Source organism: Saccostrea echinata, unplaced genomic scaffold (genome assembly GCF_033153115.1).
Source record: "Saccostrea echinata isolate AGI-Se365-2 ecotype Australia unplaced genomic scaffold, CSIRO_AGI_Sech_v1 ptg000041l, whole genome shotgun sequence".
NCBI classification, from domain to species: domain Eukaryota; kingdom Metazoa; phylum Mollusca; class Bivalvia; order Ostreida; family Ostreidae; genus Saccostrea; species Saccostrea echinata.
In genome coordinates, this window is record NW_026889790.1 from 2,981,566 (window position 1) to 3,002,500 (window position 20,935).

At 34.6% G+C, this 20,935-nt stretch overlaps 1 protein-coding gene across 3 annotated transcripts; it reads right to left on the reverse strand.

Annotated features, from left to right (window-relative positions):
• Window positions 1-148: 148 nt before the first annotated feature.
• LOC133200766 (high affinity cAMP-specific 3',5'-cyclic phosphodiesterase 7A-like) lies at window positions 149-19,666 on the reverse strand. Of its 3 annotated transcripts, none has more exons than XM_061336551.1 (14): window positions 19,506-19,666; window positions 8,085-8,145; window positions 7,715-7,789; window positions 6,927-7,069; window positions 6,743-6,806; window positions 5,932-6,027; window positions 5,696-5,796; window positions 4,557-4,688; window positions 4,157-4,248; window positions 3,813-3,894; window positions 3,481-3,546; window positions 3,225-3,321; window positions 1,562-1,642; window positions 149-1,199 (listed from the first exon to the last, which is right to left on the reverse strand). In XM_061336551.1, the coding sequence occupies exons 1-14, from the start codon at window positions 19,647-19,649 to the stop codon at window positions 277-279; spliced, it is 2,157 nt and encodes a 718-aa protein (XP_061192535.1). In that variant the 5' UTR covers window positions 19,650-19,666; the 3' UTR covers window positions 149-276. The 3 variants fall into 3 exon arrangements, with proteins under 3 accessions (XP_061192535.1, XP_061192536.1, XP_061192538.1); XM_061336552.1 differs by lacking the exon at window positions 19,506-19,666 and adding an exon at window positions 11,557-11,667; XM_061336554.1 differs by lacking the exon at window positions 19,506-19,666 and adding an exon at window positions 10,885-10,965.
• Between the last annotated feature and the right edge of the window lie 1,269 nt (window positions 19,667-20,935).

The following is a 20,935-nucleotide window of genomic DNA, read 5'->3' on the forward strand; positions in this document are numbered from 1 at the left end:
TGATAAAAATGTGAAAATTGACAGATGATAAACAAAGACAGACAAAATGATAACAAAGCCTCACTTGAATAACTTGACAGAAATTCAGTAAAACATACTCTGAATGACGTAATCTTTTGAGAGATGATAATCAACACAAACTCGTACATTTAAAACTATGACAACAATTTATTTAATGTAGATATAAATATATATAAATTTCATAGTACTTGTTAAAATGTAAATAATTACCCCTTTAAAATTTTCTTACAAATACAGTTTATACTAAATGAAAGACTAGTGGGTTTTAGGTAAGACAGAGGAATTTCCAGCTAAGTTGAGACTTCCTATACAGTCTGGGTCATTAATACAATTTACTTTTCCTATGCAGTCTGAGTCATTTATATGTTTGCTTTGCTGATCACAGTTTTGAGCACACTTATTGCTTGGCCATGGGAATGTGTTTGAGTCTTTAGGGTGACTAGGGTCATGAGGTGGGTCAGGGCAGTTCTGAGGTACACTGAGAAAGCGCACAATGCTGCTATGAGAATTTGAGTACAGTGGGTCTGATTTTGAGTACAAGGGGTCCGTGACAACAGAGAGTCCACTGGCCAGTAAACTTGTCTCATAACTGGTAGTGAGATTAGAGATTTTAGGTCGAGACATCAACTCCTCCATAGATATGCTTTTGTTTGCCATATTGTGACGTTGGGCAAGTGCAGATAACTTGCCAGATAATTTCTCAAGAGAGGATGTTTGCACAAGCATGGCTGTGGGTAAACTCCGCCTCCTTAGAAATTGGGACATGGGAACACTCTCTCTACGAATAGTCACACACGTTATCTCCCTTTTGACATAAGCAGGAGGCATGCTATGCCTTCTCTGCTCCGGATCCCAGCCGTTTTCTAAGATTTCACGAACAGGAGACAGACTCCTACAACTCCCACGACGACTGTCCGTACACAAGGAGTTGCTGTCATCGTCTGTGATGTGTATATAGTTAAGAGGAAGTCTCCCTTCCTCCACAGTGTCACTTTTTTCTTGGTTTAACACCTCCTCATCTGATTCCGTGGGTTTATTGATCTCTCCCTCTTCTTCAATCACTTCCCGCCAATTTTTCAGATTCTGAGCGACATTGTCAAGCATCACATCACTGAGCTTAGAGGGGAGAAACTGTCTCCAGGCATAAAACAAAGGATTCACCACGTATTCCATAAATCCTTAAACAAAGAAAAAAGAAGTCAAAATTCTTGACCAAGGAGAAAAAAAAGGTCAAAATCTTTGAACATAGAGAAAAAAAGTCAAAATCCCTGAACAAAGAGTTAACAAAAATTTATTATATACAGATAATTATTTAACAGTTTCCTTTCACAAGGAATAGGAATAGAGCATACTATTTTTGGCCATAGTTATATTTTTACTTGCTCTTCCCTTACCCTCTAGAGGTAAATTTTTTAATGTTAATCCAATAAAGGACAAAATCAAGTTGTTTAATTTATCTAATATGTAATTTATTTTTTAGCATTGTCAAACTTTTGCACAAAAAAGAAGATTAGATCTGTGAGTTTAATGGCCATCTTACCAGCTTGTATCCTAGCTGTTGTCGTGGTTACTCGGTTACACATAGGTGTTACAGGAAGTTCTAGTTCTCTTTCATAGTCACCTGTTAGATCAGAACAAAAACACATAAACCATGTCAGATCAAAACAAAAAACATTTAAACCATGTCAAATCAGAACAAAAAACATTAATGCAATGTCAGATCAGAACAATAACATTTAAACCATGTCAGATCAAAACAGTAACATAACAGTTATACAATGTTAGATCAGGTTCCTTTTCCACTATTCTTATGTAAAAGTGAGACTGAGATCAAAAGTGAGCTCATCTAAGTTTTACAGCCCTGGAGCCATAACAAAAATATTTATACAATTTCTCATTTAGAATTTCTGTTATGTATAAGAATCTTGCATACAGTCAAGTCTTATCAATCAAGATACCAATGATACGGACACATCATCTTCCAATGAAATATTTACATTCACATCTACCGATTATAGAAGGTCAGTTTCCAACGGTTAAATCATATCCCTGTTTAAAAAATTATAAATAGGTACAAGAAAAGTTTTTTTTTGGATAAACTTTATGATATTTACAGGAAGGTTTCGATTAAATATTTCTTTGACAAAGCCTAACATCTAAAATCTCCAGTTTTCGTAAGCACCCAAATTTTCTCGCTAATGAGGACGCATCCACTCATGAGTCCGGGGACGCATCGTTTTTAAGAACCTTGCGTCCCAAATAATTTTGCTGCGTCTAAGACGCAGATTCTTGCATTAATGAGAACCTTGTTCCGTAATCCAGACAGTTCATTTATCCAGACAATTTTCTCTGGCATCCATATTAAGGAGGATTGACTGTATACAATTTACTCTGGCACAAAAGCATCCATATTAAGGGGGATTGACTGTATACAATTTACTCTGGCACAAAAGCATCCATATTAAGGAGGATTGACTGTATACAATTTACTCTGGCACAAAAGCATCCAAATTAAGGAGGATCGACTGTATACAATTTACTCTGGCACAAAAGCATCCATATTAAGGGGGATTGACTGTATACAATTTACTCTGGCACAAAAGCATCCAAATTAAGGAGGATTGACTGTATACAATTTACTCTGGCACAAAAGCATCCATATTAAGGAGGATTGACTGTATACAATTTACTCTGGCACAAAAGCATCCAAATTAAGGAGGATTGACTGTATACAATTTACTCTGGCACAAAAGCATCCATATTAAGGGGGATTGACTGTATACAATTTACTCTGGCACAAAAGCATCCAAATTAAGGAGGATTGACTGTTTATACATGTATCATCAAATCACTGCATTTAACTGTTTCATATTTCATATGAAACCAATACCACAGTTTTCTTTATTAATAATAAGGAAATTCATGTTCAGTTTTTCTAAGATTATCAGAGTAACAAACCTTCCTTCTATAAGCTCACTTTAAAGTGTTTTCCCTAGGAACTGGCTACTGGCCAAAATGACAGTTTCAATTGATAAATATGCCGTTTGAAATTTTAAAAAATCAAAATTTAATTGTTGTAAGATCCACAGAGATTTGTCTGTAACCTCAATCCAAAGCTTGTTACAACTGATTTGTAACTCTTTACTTTGAAATAAAGGGAAAACACTGAGTTTAAAATCATCATCTATATTTGAGATTCTCACCCTGTCTAAAGAATTCATCACACACACGTCCACTCCATTGCTTACTGAGGCTCCACTCCCGACAAGGATTACTTATATCAGCACACTTTAATGCTATCTGGAACAGATAGATAAGAATTACTTATATCAGCACACTTTAATGCTATCTGGAACAGATAGATAAGAATTACTTATATCAGCACACTTTAATGCTATCTGGAACAGATAGATAAGAATTACTTATATCAGCACACTTTAATGCTAATGTGGTACCTACTTGTAACAAGAAGATTCGATCCGGTAAATCATTTTTATAATTTAAGTTATCTTCATCCAGGTATTTCTGAAATTTAGAACAAATCATGTTAATTGTTTACCTGAAAATGTTAAAACTTTTTTTCCAATTAGAAAAGTACACATTTTTCACAAAAACTGTACATACTTTTAAAGACATTGAATTTAAAGTCAGTAATATGCATGAAGATAATGCTGTGAAGCATATTATTCATGATATCTGCAAATCTATAAATAATCTTATTTTAAACCTACTACAAAATTCATGTTGTCAAAGGATATATATATGCAATTTCTACTGTCAAATAATCTTACCTTAAACCGGCTAAGAAATTCCTGTTGTCGAGTAATATCTGTGGCTAATATCAAAGATCGAAGTTGCCAGATTATCTGGTTCCTAAAAAATAATGCATGATTCCTTGTAACCTAAAATCTTCAAAAAAATGTAATTATTTTTAATAGATATCTTTCATTTTCCAAAAATTACTACTATTTTCATCAAGCCAGTATATTTCTAATAGCCATATTTTGTTAAACATTTTGTTTTTTCAAACTGAGAAATGATCTCATTGTTACACATGTAAATTACGATAAGTATTTTAAATCAAGCTTCTCGTTATTTTTGTTACTTATGTTACCATATGAGGGATAAACAGTACCATGAGTCTTGGTCAAGATGGCTGAACACACCCGTCTCATAAAACACACCCACAGCACAGCGCCAATGATGATTCTCCAGGACGGAGGTATTCTACAATTTTCACTCTTGTGCACTTTACAAAAGTTTACATTAAACACACACACTAACAGTAGCTCAGTATGTCTTCTTTCCAATGATATTATTTAAAAAAAATGATAAATGTCACAATTTTATTTTGTTTATCTTCACATTATTTAATTCTCTTGTTATTTTGTCAATATGGGGTTCATTTATTTCAATTTTGTACTAAATGTAAAATTAACATCAAAGATCCTACTGCAGTAAAAAAGGGGAAAAATTATCTTTGTATTTTTTTTTCAAGATTTCATAAATTGAAAAAAGTTACAACTAGAAGTTACCTGGTACAGATCTGCTAAATGATTGGCCGTTGCAATCAGAAATGCTTGGTTGACCCCTGGATGGTCCAGGTCATGTGTCATGGCTGCCAGCAAGGAGGTCATGATTTCAAAACTGGGAATCCAGCCTCTCAACTATGAAAACAAAGGGAGAGAAATCTTATTTTTTACAGAGAGAAATAAAAGGAATCAATTTTCTGTAAACCTTCAAAGAACTTCATACCCTATACTATTTTTTAAAAAGATTTATTCAGTGATGATTGTATAGTAGTTGATCATTTACATACTTTTTTCAAATAGATTATGGGATTGTATACCAGTACAAACATTGTACTGAATCTCTGACACAAAAGAAAATAAATGCAAATTAAAAGATTTCTTCAGTTTAATATTAACTTGATCAAATCAGGCAGTAATCTGACCAATAAGAATTAGTTGCTTATTGCACTCCTGTAATGTACCGAACACTGTCCCTGCACTAATAAGTGGTGTGCTATACCTAACCTAGTAATGCGTAACAAGTCCGACATGACATAACCCCTTTGCTGATCCTTCCTGGGTTACAGGGGTCACAGACCCTTAATTGCTTTAAGGCACATGTACTTTGCTATCCGGCCATGAACTTATTATCTTGTGAAATAACTGTGGTCTTAAGCACAGGACAATGTAGAATTGATCTCCTTAAAGTATTAAATATTAAATAGCCTTCCTTACTGCCCTCACTATTCAACCCTCAAAGCCACACATATTAATTTTCTTTACATAGTTAGGTGTTTGTGTAAAACAGGAAATAGCAAGTAATGATAGATCACTGCTTCTGTCAATAATGTAGATATATGTACTCAATTTAGGGCACCTAATGAATAGAAGTCTTTTTCCCTACTAACAACAAACTTGTATCAGATAAATTCTTGAATCAATAAGAACTTTTTTTGTATTTCAGGTGTGTATACCACATTTTCATATCACACTTTTGACAATTTGACGCAAACAATCATCTCGTTATTGCACAATGAAGTCCCCCCCCCCCCCCCCCTTCAAAAAAAATCACGATTGTTTAATTAAACTCTAAATCTTCGCACAAAGATAAGGAAACCTATTTCTGAGTCTCTGCTTTGAGTGGCTTCCTCTTGTAAACTGACCTGCACTTCCTGTAAGTAGCAGTGCATCGCCTGGGTGACGTCTGCCGCATGCACCGCATTGTGGTAGGGATTACTTCCATGGTAACCATTCTCAATCAGAGCTGGAGAGAAAAAAGATTTCAGAGAATGAACGAAAAACAGGAAAAATCTTTGAGACCACAGTCTAGTGTTCATAATACACACTGTTTCTAGCTTAGTCATATAAATATTATGAAATTGTAGCATTGCTAACTTACTAAATGTTTGCATGAGTTTGATGAAATCCAGTTTGAATGTGGAGATAAGGTTATACTTCTTAAATAAATGGATGGCAACATGAGTTAGAGACCTCCCTGAAAACAAAACAGATACAATGCATTTAAGGTTCACTGACCCACTGAAAAAGAGAGATTACTCTCACTGAGATAAATGACTATTATTTCTTTTTAAAATTATTAGATTAAAAGGCTATTTCTGTTAAATTTTGCCTCACAAGAATGATGAAACTGTGTAGATTTTAATTACAAATTAAAATTTCGTCTGAAAAATCATTAGAATAAAAGCAAAATTATATATGAGTCCACAGAGGGGTGAGGAACCTTAATTATTGTAAGAAGTTAATACAGTGAAACTTGTCTAATCCAGATGTTGTGCATTCTGAAAATCTTGCTTAATATGATACAAACTTTAAGTCCCTTTCAATAAATTCAATTGTTAAAAATGTCTAATCCAGAATCTTGCCATATCCTGCCAATATCTTCGGGACCAGCATTGTCCAGATTACATTTTTTTTCTGAACTGCTAATTGAACCAGAACACGTTACTGTATACAGGGAAAATTTCGCCCCCATCTTATTTTTGCCCCTTTCGCCCTACTCACAGGTGGGCGAATTTAAAACATGGTAAATTCAAAGACCACAGTATAATTTCGTTAACAGAACTGTGACTGGGCAAATTTGAAACGGGGGAAAATTGTTTGCAAGTGTAAAAGGGCGAAAATAACCCAGTATACAGTATTTCAGCAGTATTGTTATAAAATTGTCACGTAGATGAGAAAGCTTAACTTACCCCCTGTTAATACATCTAAATTGAAAATATCAAAATTCCATACACTCAGTTGGCTCATCAATTCCTGAAAAGGCAAAATACTACATCATATCAAATCAATTTGAACACATAAATTTGTAAAACATTAAACAATTAAATGTAAGCAATTTGAGCTTGCTGGGAATTTCACTGAGTTGAACCTTACCTGAGCCTGCTGAGAATATTGTTGGTCCAGTAGAGACTGGAGCTGACGTGATGCATTTTCTGTTACACTACGTTTCCGTCGGTGTTTGTTAAAACTTTGAAAACGTGAAGATAATCGGGAATTTTTGTCTGTAGACAGCAATCCTGAAAATAAATGATATAACTATACATTCGTCTTTCATAGCTAAAAATTGTTACAGATAATAAGGCAAGACATAATTAAAAATCCTACTAATGTTATGGTAATTAGTTTAAATACAATTTTGATGTTTTCAGCCAGACTAAAGGGTTTCAAGGTTAAAAACATTCCTTAATTCATATACATATAAATTGTGTATTATGAGTAACCCCCTGAAAAGAGCTGATCACACATTGCAGGGTCAAGAAAGTAATTAATCTAGTATTAATATACAAAAGAGTATTTATCTTCAAGTGAAATTAAATTAAGTAACAATAATGAAATACACAATAAAGTTAAGTGTGCATCAAACAAATTTCAAGGTCAAGAGTGTTATTGTGATCAGTATGATCTGTGTACAGGTGTAGCTAAGCTGAATCCTCACAAACAAAATGTTTGGTGTAAACAAATAGATGGAATAAGGAACAAACTCAATCAATCTACACATTTGTTTTGCTAAAGTACATGTATTGCAACTTAATTCACTATTTGCAAGTCTTTTAGGATATTTTTACTACTCATTCAATTCTAGGACAGTAAATATCATGTTCTACTTTTGTGTGGTATCACCTGAGATTCTGTATTATATAATTATGTAAAGAATGACCTACTTTCTAAGAGTTTGCGGTCTTGAGGATGAAGATTTGCCTTCTCTGTTTCTGATGTCACCCTCAAACGGACATCACCTAAAAATGAATAATTATTTCTTGAGTTGATTGTAAGACATTGTAAAGATCTCTATAGATAACAAAAACACTGAATATTCACATGAATATTCATTATTCCAGAAACTGAATATCCATGACACTGCCATCAAATATCATTGTTACAAATACCTTCAGGAAAATAACTTATACCATCAACCACTGGAATATGGAATAGGTTACTATTAAAATTATATTATATATCAGATATGAAAAATTCTGTATGCATTAAAAACTGACTAAACATGAGAAGGATATTATCACTGTAATAACCCACCCAGCATTCTGACATAAATAGCATTGTTGTCGTCCTGGCCAAAGGATATTCCACCTCGTCTCTGAAACAGTAATAAAATATCTAATTAAAACAATTGGTAAAGAAGCATGAGCAAATCCACAAATGGACAAGAGACAAACAAGCAATATATAAAACCGTATCTGTACCACTACGCCATTTTATAAACACATTATAAGCATGATGCATGTGAACAATTTACACGTGAAAAATTTATCTTTTCCGGAGATAATATTAGCACCCAATCTACAACAACAGCCTATAGAGAATAATAATAATAACACAAATGGTTGCAATTATTTACAATTTCTATCAATCATTTATATTGAAATTCATTCTATTAACCAGAAATATTTCCATTCCTATTTCTTTTCTCTGTGATAACTCTTTGAAAGTTAGGTGAGTTGATTTCTTGATAATTCAACCGGAATGTAAATTTCGCCAAGCGAAAGGTCGGGAGCTAAGAAGGCCTAATATGCATGTAAATCTCGTGCGTCTGTCTTTGCGTCTGATGTCAGTGGGCGGGGGCTATTGAAATTGACATACTGGAGGCCTCGTGTAATTTAAATCTATAAGACAACATTTTTTAAATCTAAATTTACAATTTTTTTCACAATGAAATGGAAATATAAGGAATCACTGTCTAGCTTGTTGGGTATGCCAGGGACATCAACGATAGTTGGAAACGTGGGATAATTTATGCATAAGGGGCTTCGCCCATTATGCAAATTATCCCACGTTTCCAACTATTGTTGATGCCCTGGCATACCCAACAAACTAGACAATGATTCCTTAAATAATAAATATTAGATCCTGTACAAAAAACATCATTTATTATGTTATAATATACTTGCTGTTCCAGTGGATTAATCAACATTCACCTTCAAAGTTATGAACTTTAAGATGATCTTGACCTTCTGTATTTACTAAGTCATCAGGTCTTCATGCAGTGGGAAATTCGGAAAACCACTTGTGTATTGAGATCTAAGGTAAATATTTACTTATGGAGAGTACCTGAGGGCAACAGATACAAGGTTACCAGGTGTAACCTTGGGAAAGGTTGGCGGGTTATTGACATGGTTGGCTAGCAATGAACTTGATCCATTAAGACCAGACTTGATGGTTACACCTTAATTTGCTATGCACTGGGTAATTGGTTGGTCTAGCAGTATTTTTGATATTAGTTGGTTTGCTTACCAGTGTTACATTAATTATCTGACAGATTGTTACCTACAAATCACTTATGGTTTACATCTGCCGGAGTTTTCTATCATTTTTCAGACAATTTTCACTGTACTTACACATCACTCTCAGAACTTTGTACTTAAATTTACCATTCCTAAACAATATACGGAATCACAAGCATGATATGCTCAATTCAGAAAAATGACTTTCACTTCAAAAGTCACAGCTCAAAAATTCTTCTAGAATATAGAAAGTGCACTCCATTTGTACTGAACCTTGTGTCCACCAGTTCCAGGACCTATCAGACACAGTTAACTTACCGTAAACTTAAGGACACAGAAACTTAATCCATAGGAAGTGTGAAATCTGTAGTATCAATCAATTCATATTACCACTTCAACACCCACACAGTGTGCATTTAATACAGGAAATCAGGAACTGATCCTCAACTAACACAGAAAAAAAATGGTTCACACAACTACTACATTGTAAATTGTCAAAGCCAGAGAGAGTTACTCACATCTTTATGATGTTACTTGCCAACCTGCTCAGGTCTGTCAAAACACAAGCTTATCTGTCCCTCTAGTCATTTGAAAGAATATTTTTTGAAGACAGCATGCTAACAAAAATCCATTTGCAGTGAGTCAAAGTGGAAGCAATTTCATGGCTTTGTATTTTTTTTTTTTTTGAGGAAAAATAAACTAAATCACACTTGTATTAAGTGGTACAAGGCATTCATAGCCTAAATCAGTGGTTTCTTCACAGTTGGACATTTACCCAAAATGTTACAATATCTAGGTCCACAAAGACGTCATATCTGTGGCTCTGGGGGCACCTGCTAAGTATCAAATGATATAATGGCCTTTCTGAAGTCTGCCGCTATTTATCTCTACCCATTGACAGGAATCTGCTGTTAGGCCCAAAGTTAAAAAGCCCATCAAGGCAGGTCTTTTACCTGGATTTAAATGTCCTCATATACTTCTTTTAAAAATTGATAAACAGGTAAAATAAAAAAAAAATTTTTTAATGCTATACAAACTATATGAAGTGAATTTTTAGAAAAAAAAGTTTTTGAAGACTAAAACTGCTTAATTGAGGGCTGAATCAACTTCAGTCTGGAGTATTCTAATTGAGACTTTTCTACAGTACAAGGTTCCTGGGTGTATCACTGTTTCTGACAATTGCTACATCACTGAGTTTAAACATAAATCACTATATGACTGAATGACACTTATTGCAAGGGAACTCAGGCATTATGATATATTAAATCAGCTGATGTTTAAAATGGCTTCATTACAAAAGGAAACACATACATTTGATTATTTTCACACCATAAATCATCTTTCAATAAGACTTGTATACATGTGCTGGGAACGCAACTGAATTTTCTCCCTGGCACAGAATTAGCAAACTCCCTTATCAGAATCTGCATTAATTTATACTGCCTCATTGATATAGGGAAATATTTGCATTACATCAATCAAATCTTCACAAGCACATCATCTTAAGGTTCACACAGAGCGAAATCAATAGAAGATATTAGATTTTTTTTACAAATAAAACTGCATGCTTTCACAAATATCTGACCTTTACGCACCCCTTACTGTCCTTCAGTCAGCTTAAGGTCAGGCTTCTAGATCAGTATATTTTAGACAAATCCTATTTCTGCCAGAATTCTCCTCAAATTCCAATGAAGTTGAAACTCTCACTGAGGATTCCCCCTCCCTGATGAGATCAGTCCCTCCAGGACTGTACCTGACCCCACTCAAACCCTCCGAGTACCCTAATCCTGACCTAACTCAAACTCTCAGAGTGCCCTAATCCTGACCGACTTCTATGGCTGCTTCTCTTTTAATCATGAATCAAATTTATCTCTGCACATACACACTGAGAAGCCACTGTGTACACAATAACATTCATCCTTCACTGCAGGATCTCAAACTAGAACAACAACTTGGCCCTAAGGATCTCAAGCAAACATTGACCTCATCCAAACTCTCCACAACTCACACCATGTCCAAGCATCATTATAACTTTGTTCACTCATAAAGAATTTGCCCTGTGCAGTGTTATTGATGAACCATGATTGATTTATGTTTGTCTTTTTCTTTGGAGTTCATTAATTCCTTAGGGAATCTATTTCGAGAACTTGATCCTCACAAGAAGATTTTATTTTTACATTAAAAAATTGTTGTACCCTTGAAAACCTACCAAGACTTCCATCTGCACATACAGAGTGTGAATTTGATTCTGATCAGTATATACTTACATGTGTATCCTCAGAATGAGAGTGCACCAGCTTAATCCTTCCCTGTAGAACAGTCCACTGTTGTCTTCCACACACACAGGTAGTAAAGGGAAGCATGATCCCCCTCAATGGGCCTCCTAACCCTCCCCTCCCCCCAACAACATATTTCCCCTCTCTGAAAAGGTTAGATAAGGTTCCACAATATTATCACCACTGGGTCAACACTAAGTGACTGGAGGGAGTCTTATCTCCTAAGGGCACCTACTGAGCTCATTGTGGTCAGTTAGTGTGTCCTTGCAAGGTCAGTGGAGGATTTCATTAAGGTTCTCCCTCTGGTGTGTGCGACACATTGTATACTGGCAGAGTCAAGATTAGAACACTCTCTTTCTCTAGCCAGTCTGATAATGGAGTAAACACAACACACACACTCTAAGTCTGACCTCACAGGGAGTGGGAATTTATCAAAATATTCACTACTGCTTCTGTTACATAGGCACATTTATTCCTTACACACTCAAATCTCCTGGTCCTTGATATCAGGAAAAAATCCAGATTACAACTGAATCCCCAGCTGGGGAAAGAAATTTTAGAATCCAGGCAGGTGCTACAAGTGGTAGAGGCCTTAGCTATATGACTCTTTGTGTAATGGCTATTGTAATGACCATCAGGTGTTTCAACATAAATGGAAGTGATTAACACTGCACTATCTCTGACATTCATGTCACAGGGAGGACCAACACTTGTAGGGACCCCTAGAAACAATATACACCTTAATTGTCCGATTTCATCCCATCACAACAATTACCATAAATATAGTTATCAGCAATAGAGAATTAGCACATTTTTTGTCCCACTGACATTCAATTTTGGAGAAAAAAAAATTCTTCTGAAATTTACAATATTTTTAAATTCCTTTTAATAAATATGAATGAAATTGAGAACATGATGCAATCTATGACTCATGTACTAAGAAACGGATACTTCTGACTATTTTCCCCGTTTTCATCATTCTTACTTATCATACTGCAGTTCTCATGCGTTAACATGCCTTAAAATACACATTATAGACTCTGACACACTGACCCAATAAAAATTCTCTTTCCTGTGTCTGGTGTGAAATGTTTGTTTTTCAGATAAACCACGGTTCAGTTCCCTTCATACTGACCCTTACTGCTACTGTCTGAACTGTATGACATAGGCTGATCTGTCACCATAGCTAAGAATGGCTTCTAATACACCATAAAATTTGATATAATCCTTAAGAATGGTCTGATACAGGTCAAGATTTGATTTCCCTAAAAACCCTTCACATCAAAGGACCACATGCAATGATGCCACAAAAATGGCCTAAAGTCTCTCTGTATACTGCATGATGTTACTGACTCACTGACATTTATCAACTGAGAATATCTTATCATCCAACCCTCAGTCGACACTACAGCAACTATAGTCACTGCATGTACATCTCTAAGAACAAACCTACCACACAGTCTTCCCAAACTTTCACAAAGAAGATTCTATTGTACGCAATAGTTGCCATACAAATCAGTGATAAACTGAAGTGGGTTTATATACAGTACTTTCAGTTTATGATCAGTTTTATCATGTTATTTATGTTCACAATAACTTTACACAAAAACATAAGTCAATGTACTTAGATTATCCCCCCTATAACAGTACTACTTTTGTTTTACATATTCCTCATACTGTACGTGTACAAAAATTGATGTATTCAAAATTTAGCGTAATCACTGAGTATTGAGTGGTTGGTGTAATCATGAATTAACACTACACACGTCCGCGCTGTATATTGTATTTATAAATGATTTTTATAGCGGTACTCATGAATCAGCGCATTGTTGTCCATGCCAAAGCCGCTAAAATATAAAGCCCACTTTTTTGAGTACACATACAGTATTTATATGGAATAGATTTCTAAAATCTCATCCTTAGTTTACCACTGAAGAAAATAGTAAATAGTTTACCACTAAAGAAAATAGTTTACCACTGAAGAAAATAGTTTACCACCGAGAAGAACAATAGCTTGTGACTGAACAGGAGCTTCTAAGACATCACTCACATACCCACAGTACTTGATTCCAGCTCCCAAAATGTCAACCTTCTTATACACCACTGATCCATACAGGTGTAAAGTTGACATTGTTGGTAAACTTAAAGCCAGATTAAATGCTTATTAAACTTCTCCAATGTAACTATACTCTCTTGTAGTTCATTTTAAAAGTATATGTACAATGACCCAGAGCTTGGTAAAAAATATTTCTTTCAAAGGTTTAGTTTATAAAACTACTTCGACTGAATGTGATTATTTTTTTGTTGTTGTTGTTGTAAAGAATGATATTCTTTAGTTAAGACTAGAATTGTTGAACCTGGTAATCATTAAGATTTTGGAAACACCTTGACCTACTTCTTGCATTTTGTATTACTACCTGTCTATATCCATTACTGTAGAAGCAATGCCAGAAGTTAGTTATAAACTTTCTGATGACATATATTTACAGCTATACAGTCTTATCTAGCTTATGACTTAAAAACCAAGTGACATACTTCTAACAAGTTCAACAAATCCATCGCTGATTTATAACTTTCAGTCCATACATTACAACCATTTCAACAATATTTGGCTAGACCTACATGAATGCCTTAGAAGACCTATTTTTTGAAGGGAAACACTGAGTGATGGTACTAACTATCATTTTTATTATATATATTTGGTCAAAAGGAGGTCAGATTCACCAGAACATTAGGGCAATTTGACTGGACATTAAGGGGGGTCAACAAAATACATGACACCTGCATGACCATAAGACTGTCATAACAACATAACATCGCTCACAATCATCCCAACATTTCTATCGCATTATTATTATTTCTTTTACTTGCTTTGTCTATAATGCTAACTTCATGTAAACTGTTGAATGATTAGCAAACAATTCCAGTTCCATAAAATGGCTTTCTGAGACAGTCTTAAATGAACAACTTTGTATCACATTGATTCAACTAATGCTAGGAAACACCAGCACAAAGGGAAACATGTTCATTTTTTTTACTTTGGTTATTAAGGACAGTATGCTATGACAATTCGATAAATCACCAAATGATCTACCAGGCATAAAAAACTCTGATTGGGATCAGGTAATCCTCGTGATGTCATAAGTATGTCAATAAACTACGACCTGTCACAGGTTGATGCCGGCTGACTTTGATGTTTCTAAGTACACAGACTAACGCTGTATTGTCTATTGTTTAAATGTTTACCACTTCTAATGGCTTCCTGGTAAAAATTACTGCATTATTAATAACCCACATTACCATGACACAAATGTTTATCTCCTGTGTCTCTTGTCCAATTTTAAATTCTGATTAGTTTAAAGTATCTCCGCAGTACTTTTTTTTTTCAATCATTAGTGAACAACTTTTACAGGAAGACAACTACAACTGATATAAGTTATTTGACTCAATTAACTTGGCAAGATATTCTCTTACAGAGTGTTATACAAATAAGTATAGGGACAAATATTTGCAGTTGAGAATGGGAACTGTTGTATACCTCAGCAATGATGGGTCCTTTTACCCTCATTATCTTAATTACACCCATTAAAAGCAATTCTAACAAAAACTGCATTTATAAATCATGTTGAACCTTTGTATTTAAAAGAGCTTTAAATTCTTGTCATATTTCAAAAAAGATTTTGCAATTTTTGAACCTTAATGAAGATCTTAAAAAGGTGATTTTTCAATACATATGCTAAATGCTACAAGTTATGTAAACTGAAGAGTTGTCAACCTCTGCTCCACAGAAAAATTGACATTGTTCATAAAATAGGTTCAATCCTCAGTAAAAATAACATCATACACATAGGGAACCTCTTTAGAAAGAACAACTTTGTCCATAGACAGAAAACAATCCTCAAAAAAGTGAAATCCTACAGACAACTGGGATTCTCCCAGAAAGGCTGACTCACTACAGACAACTGAGATTCTCCCAGAAAGGTTGAATTCGTATATTCAACTGGAATCCTCTAAAAATTGCTGATATCCAACAGACAACTGGGATTCTCCCAGAAGGCTAAATTCCTACAGACAACTGAGATTCTCCCAGAAGGCTGAATTCCTACAGACAACTGGGATTCTCCCAGAAGGCTGAATTCCTACAGACAACTGGAAATCTCCTGGAAAGGCTAGATTCCCACAGACAACTGGAAATCTCCTAGAAGGCTAAATTCCTACAGACAACTGAGATTCTCCCAGAAAGGCTAAATTCCTACAGACAACTGGGATTCTCCCAGAAAGGCTAAAAATCCTACAGACAACTGGGATTCTCCCAGAAGGCTTAATTCCTACAGACAACTGAGATTCTCCCAGAAAGGCTAAAAATCCTACAGACAACTGGGATTCTCCCAGAAGGCTTAATTCCTACAGACAACTGGGATTCTCCCAGAAGGCTAAATTCCTACAGACAACTGGAAATCTCCCAGAAAGGCTGAATTCCTACAGACAACTGAGATTCTCCCAGAAAGGCTGAATTTCTACAGACAACTTGGAATCTCTCAAAAAGGTTGAATTCCTACAAAGAACTGGCATATTCCAAGAATGGCTGAATTCCTACAGACAACTGGGATTTTCCCAGAAAGGCTGAATTAATCCTATATACAACTAAAATCCTTCCTGAAATTATAACTACATGTACCAGCATATGCATGAAACTTGCCCCAGACCAAACAGTTTTTCTACATAGATTAGAACATAGAAAGAACTACTTCCTATGTATAAATGGAGAACACTTCTCAGGAAAACTTTTTACATGCAAAACTCCCCACACATGCCTGTTTCCAACATAGGTTTGGAACACTCCTCAAAAAGGACAACAATTCTACATGGACAGGAAATACTCCTAAGAGGAATAACCTACATGTACCAGATACACTCCCACAAAAAGAAATCCTTTCTAAATACAATAGAAGACTAGATTTAATTTTGGAATCCTCTTCCTCAGAAAAGCTGAATTCCTATAAATACAGAAGAATGCCCCCCTTCATATACTGACATTTTCCTATAATAGGCTTCTACCACTGCCGAACATGTACTGTGTCCTCACTAATTTTCATGGGAGTTTAATATTCGATGTTTTTGAGGTATGAAGAGACCAACAAATTTATGTCCACTACCAAATGTAAAATACCAAAGTCTACTCAACAATTCTTCATTCCTGAAATAAAATCCCAACAAACCCATATTTTTTCCTCAAACCTCAAAAAGTTTACCCCATGAAAATAAATGATCTTACAGTATACAAACAGAACAAACTTATACTGGATTTAAGGATAACTTTCAGTTTCCTTCCCACTTTTGGTTCACACCAGCTCATGGTACAAATGCATGTTACAGGTAATTATCTGCTTCCTTCCCAGTTTTGGTTCACAACACTAAAATTGTGAAGAAACTCCAATGAATTCAATCTTTTAATACTGAGAACCAACTTTCATTCACTGCAGTTTTAAAACATATTACGAACTTAACAGACATAACAAATTACATTTATAACGAATCTAAATTGTTCGTCCTGGTGCTTCGCTATAAGCATGTTTTACTGTAGTATTATTTAATGCTGACATTCACATTCGTCCGTGTCCTAGGTATACTGCTCCTTTTAAAAGATTTTAAAATATTTTACATTAGTGTCCTTAGAAAGTAAACTACCGATTTCACCAACAGTAGTTCATACAAAGAGACTAAAAAGACTTATATCTCTACCAGAAAAGGCTATGGTCATATCAGACGTAAAAACGGGGCCGGACACTTTGGGAGGGGCAGGTGGGGATGAGAATCTAATGATTAATTTTATCTGACCATATCTGTGTCATTTTACTTTTTATAGTGAGCAAAGAGAGCTCTGAAGCCTAACATGTAAGAACGGAGGAAATTTGAACATTCATCAAGCAAATTTTTGAGACCACAATTTCACGCAATAATGGCTAATAGCAGAAAGTTCAAACTGATATTTTCTCCCACTAGTTATAAATATATACATGCATCAAACAGTTTTTCTTATTCTTAGTTTAGTGTTTTATAGGAAAGTTTTTCAAAAATAATTGCATCAAATGTACAGTACTACTAAAATAATCTTTGCTGCTTAAACTCAGAGTTCCATTTATGATTTATTTCATGTATTAGTAAATTGTAATTAAATTAGTAATTATAAACATCATGGTCATACAATAAATGAAAGTAGAAACTGTGGCATATACAGTTGAACTTTGATATCCTGAACACTGATATCTCGAATACCATGGACATGTCAAAGTGAATATAAAGAAGTCCCAACCTCTTATTCTTTAAGTATTTAACCCTTGATATCTCGAATACTAGGATATCTCAAAGTTTTTTCTTGATCCCATCGAGTTTGAGATACCGAGGTTTGACTGTATGTAGATAAATTAACAAAACACCACTTTGAAAATTTTGAAAAGTTTCTCAAGTAATTTAACTGAGTAAAAAAGGTATTACAGATTATTTTGTTTTGTTTTCAATTTTTTTAATTGTTTGTCATGTAACAAAAATAAACTTAGCAATATGTCATGAAATCATAATGCACATGATGCAACTGACTCAATTCAAATTCCTGAAAGCCTTGGACATGTTGGAAAATAATAAGAGGAGTTTCTGATAAAGAAATTTCATCTGCACCTGTGAAAGGCAGCAGACTCTCTGTCTGAATGTCCTGTGCTAAAATATTTTTTTGGCAAACACTGGCAGCCTAGAAATCTTGTTTTTTTTTTTTAAATCTAAAAACCATAATTACATCTCGTATGGATCTACACAATGTGGCTTGATTATTTTGTGAATTTCACCCTCTGTGGATTACAGGTTAGATTAGTTACACTCCACTGCACATGGCAACTGTGATTTTGTACAATACACACTTCTATGGTCAACTCTCAGTACTTGACATGTCAATTTACTAGTTTAGCTTTACAAACATAAAATAAATTTTCATGGCTATTAATGCATGTTTTGGGGGAGATCCACAAGATCTGTGCGCTCATCGCACTATCACATATGATCTACGTCGCTCAACTGATGAGGGATAGTCTTGCACCCACCTGAGAGATTAGGGGTAGTCCTTGCACAAGTAGTTGACTGATTAGGGTTAGTCTCACATCCATCCAAGAGATAAGGGTTAGTCCTAGCACAATATTTGACTGTTTAGGGTTAGTCTAGCATCTGCTGGGGAACTTTGGGTCAGTCCTCGCATAACATCTGAGAGATTAGGGCTAGTGACTCTTTTTTTTTATTGATAAATTAAGAAATTCAGTTGCTTCTGTATATTTTACAAGATCTTAATTCAGCTTCATCGGCATTTCATTGGTTTGTTTACATGAAAACATGGCTAAGTACAAAAGAAACGACACTAAGCATGTGCAACATGCGGTTTGTTGACAATTATTTTTGTAAATTTTTCAATGAATAAACAATGTTTATCAATTCTATTTAGAGAACGAGGTTAAAATTTCGTTTAAAAATGAAGTTATAACTAAACTTATAACAGTAGAATTCAATTTTGGGGTCAAAAAAGCAAAAAAAAACTCGTACTTTTTATTTTTTTTTTATCGCTCATGCGATCTCATATATACTGGTCGCCTACGGCAACACTATATTTCGCATTTTTTCTGGGGACAAGTAAAGTAAAGTCGTTCAAAAGGTTTTTATTCTTGTTTAGATGGAAGGGTATTGCAATTTTAACTCCATTGAGACTTAACATAATTTTTTCCGAGACGAATCAAATTTAGCTGGGACTCAACCCTCTCAAAAACCTTGAGTCCTGGGACTCAAGTTAACAAAATCCTAGTGAGCACCCTGCTAAAAGGGTTGCTGAAATAGATATCAGTGAGCAAAACTGAACAAGTGTAATGTCTTAGTGTATCATTCCCGCTCATTTCACTCAACCTTACCTCAAACCGCGGCCTCGTCAGATTGACGTAACTCTCACTTGAACTAAAAGAAATGCCCCCTCTTCTACCCAGCGCTTTCTGTGGAACCTGTAGATCTAAAGAACGTGGTTTAATGCAGTTTAATTCACGACTACATACTTCCATAGCAATATTTTTGCAATCAATGCGTGGGGGCAGGACAGTTCGTTCATCAATTGCTTCGAATGATGCAGGTACTCGATTGCAGCTAAACTTTGTGTATTTATTTTCATTTCAATAATCTTAGATTTATGTAACGTGAATTTTTATCTTTTAAAACAGACGAAATACCCCTCCCTGCAAGTGTATGCGTGATAGATTGAGTGTTTGGGGGGGGGGGCTCTTAACTGTACATGGTTCCACAGTTTAATTTCTCGGATAGACAGAAGATACTCAATTATATGATATATATTACCCAAGATAAAAGTCCTTTAATTATCGGTATTAAAATATATGATATTTTTCATTTTTTAATCCGGAAATTACTTATCAGGATGCTTCATATTTTAGTTTAAATTTTCAAGTCACATGACACAAACAACTTTCACATGATCAGATAATGTAAAGATGATTTCTATAAAGGTAATTCTTATTTTTCATATTGTGCGAATAATTATGGAAGAAATATTAAGTTTTAAAAGAAATATTTCAAGAAAGGCCAGGGCAGACAACACTGCAGATTTATTTCAATGTTTCTGATGTGTATTTAAAAACTTATGAAAAAAAACTTTGTCACCGTATGTGTTTCTTGATATATTCAGACATTGACATTAATTTAAGCAACATTGAGGCAGGGATTTTTGCTGTATATTGCTTTGTTATTGATTACATTGTTCAGCTCTTTGACAGTCAGTATACTAATTTTAAATCTGTGTTGTTTTATTTTGCAGAACTTTGTTATTTTGTTCATTAATTTAATCCTGGTGAATTCTAGAGGTAAGTAAAATTAAATTTGAAATTCAAAATCTTAAGAATGTCTCAAATTTAATAGGACCTTACTACACTCATAATAAAGCATTTGTCAATTAGGGCTGAAATGATTAATCGCTGTGCACAGGATTCAATTCAATTTTCAATTCAGCATCTTCAAATTTCAAATTGGTTCATGTTTACATTTTTTGCCCCTCCCCAAAAAAAAACAATGCGTTTTGGGTTTCTTTACAATTTATATCAGAAAACAGATGGATGCCAATAGTTAAATCTTTGGAATTTGGATTAAAAACCCACCAGCGAACCTTACTCACTCATGGGGTTTTACAGAGATTAATTACAAGTCAGAAAATACCACAGACCTAACGAATCATTAGATAGAAAACATAGTACAAGTTTTAACAACATGAAAATAAAAGAGGAGAGATGTATTTCTTTATTGTATGTATTATCAGAGTTTTGATTTCTCTTGAATTGAATAA

Bases quoted from the DNA above. Each gene is read 5' to 3' on its own strand.
- LOC133200766 (XM_061336551.1), bottom strand. From the start codon at position 19,649: ATGGAAGTATGTAGTCGTGAATTAAACTGCATTAAACCACGTTCTTTA. The intron at 8,146-19,505 runs GTAAGGTTGAGT...TTACTGTTTCAG, and splicing joins TGACGAGGCCGCGGTTTGAG to AGACGAGGTGGAATATCCTT. The intron at 3,547-3,812 runs GTAAGATTATTT...TCTAAATTTCAG, and splicing joins AATTTCTTAGCCGGTTTAAG to AAATACCTGGATGAAGATAA.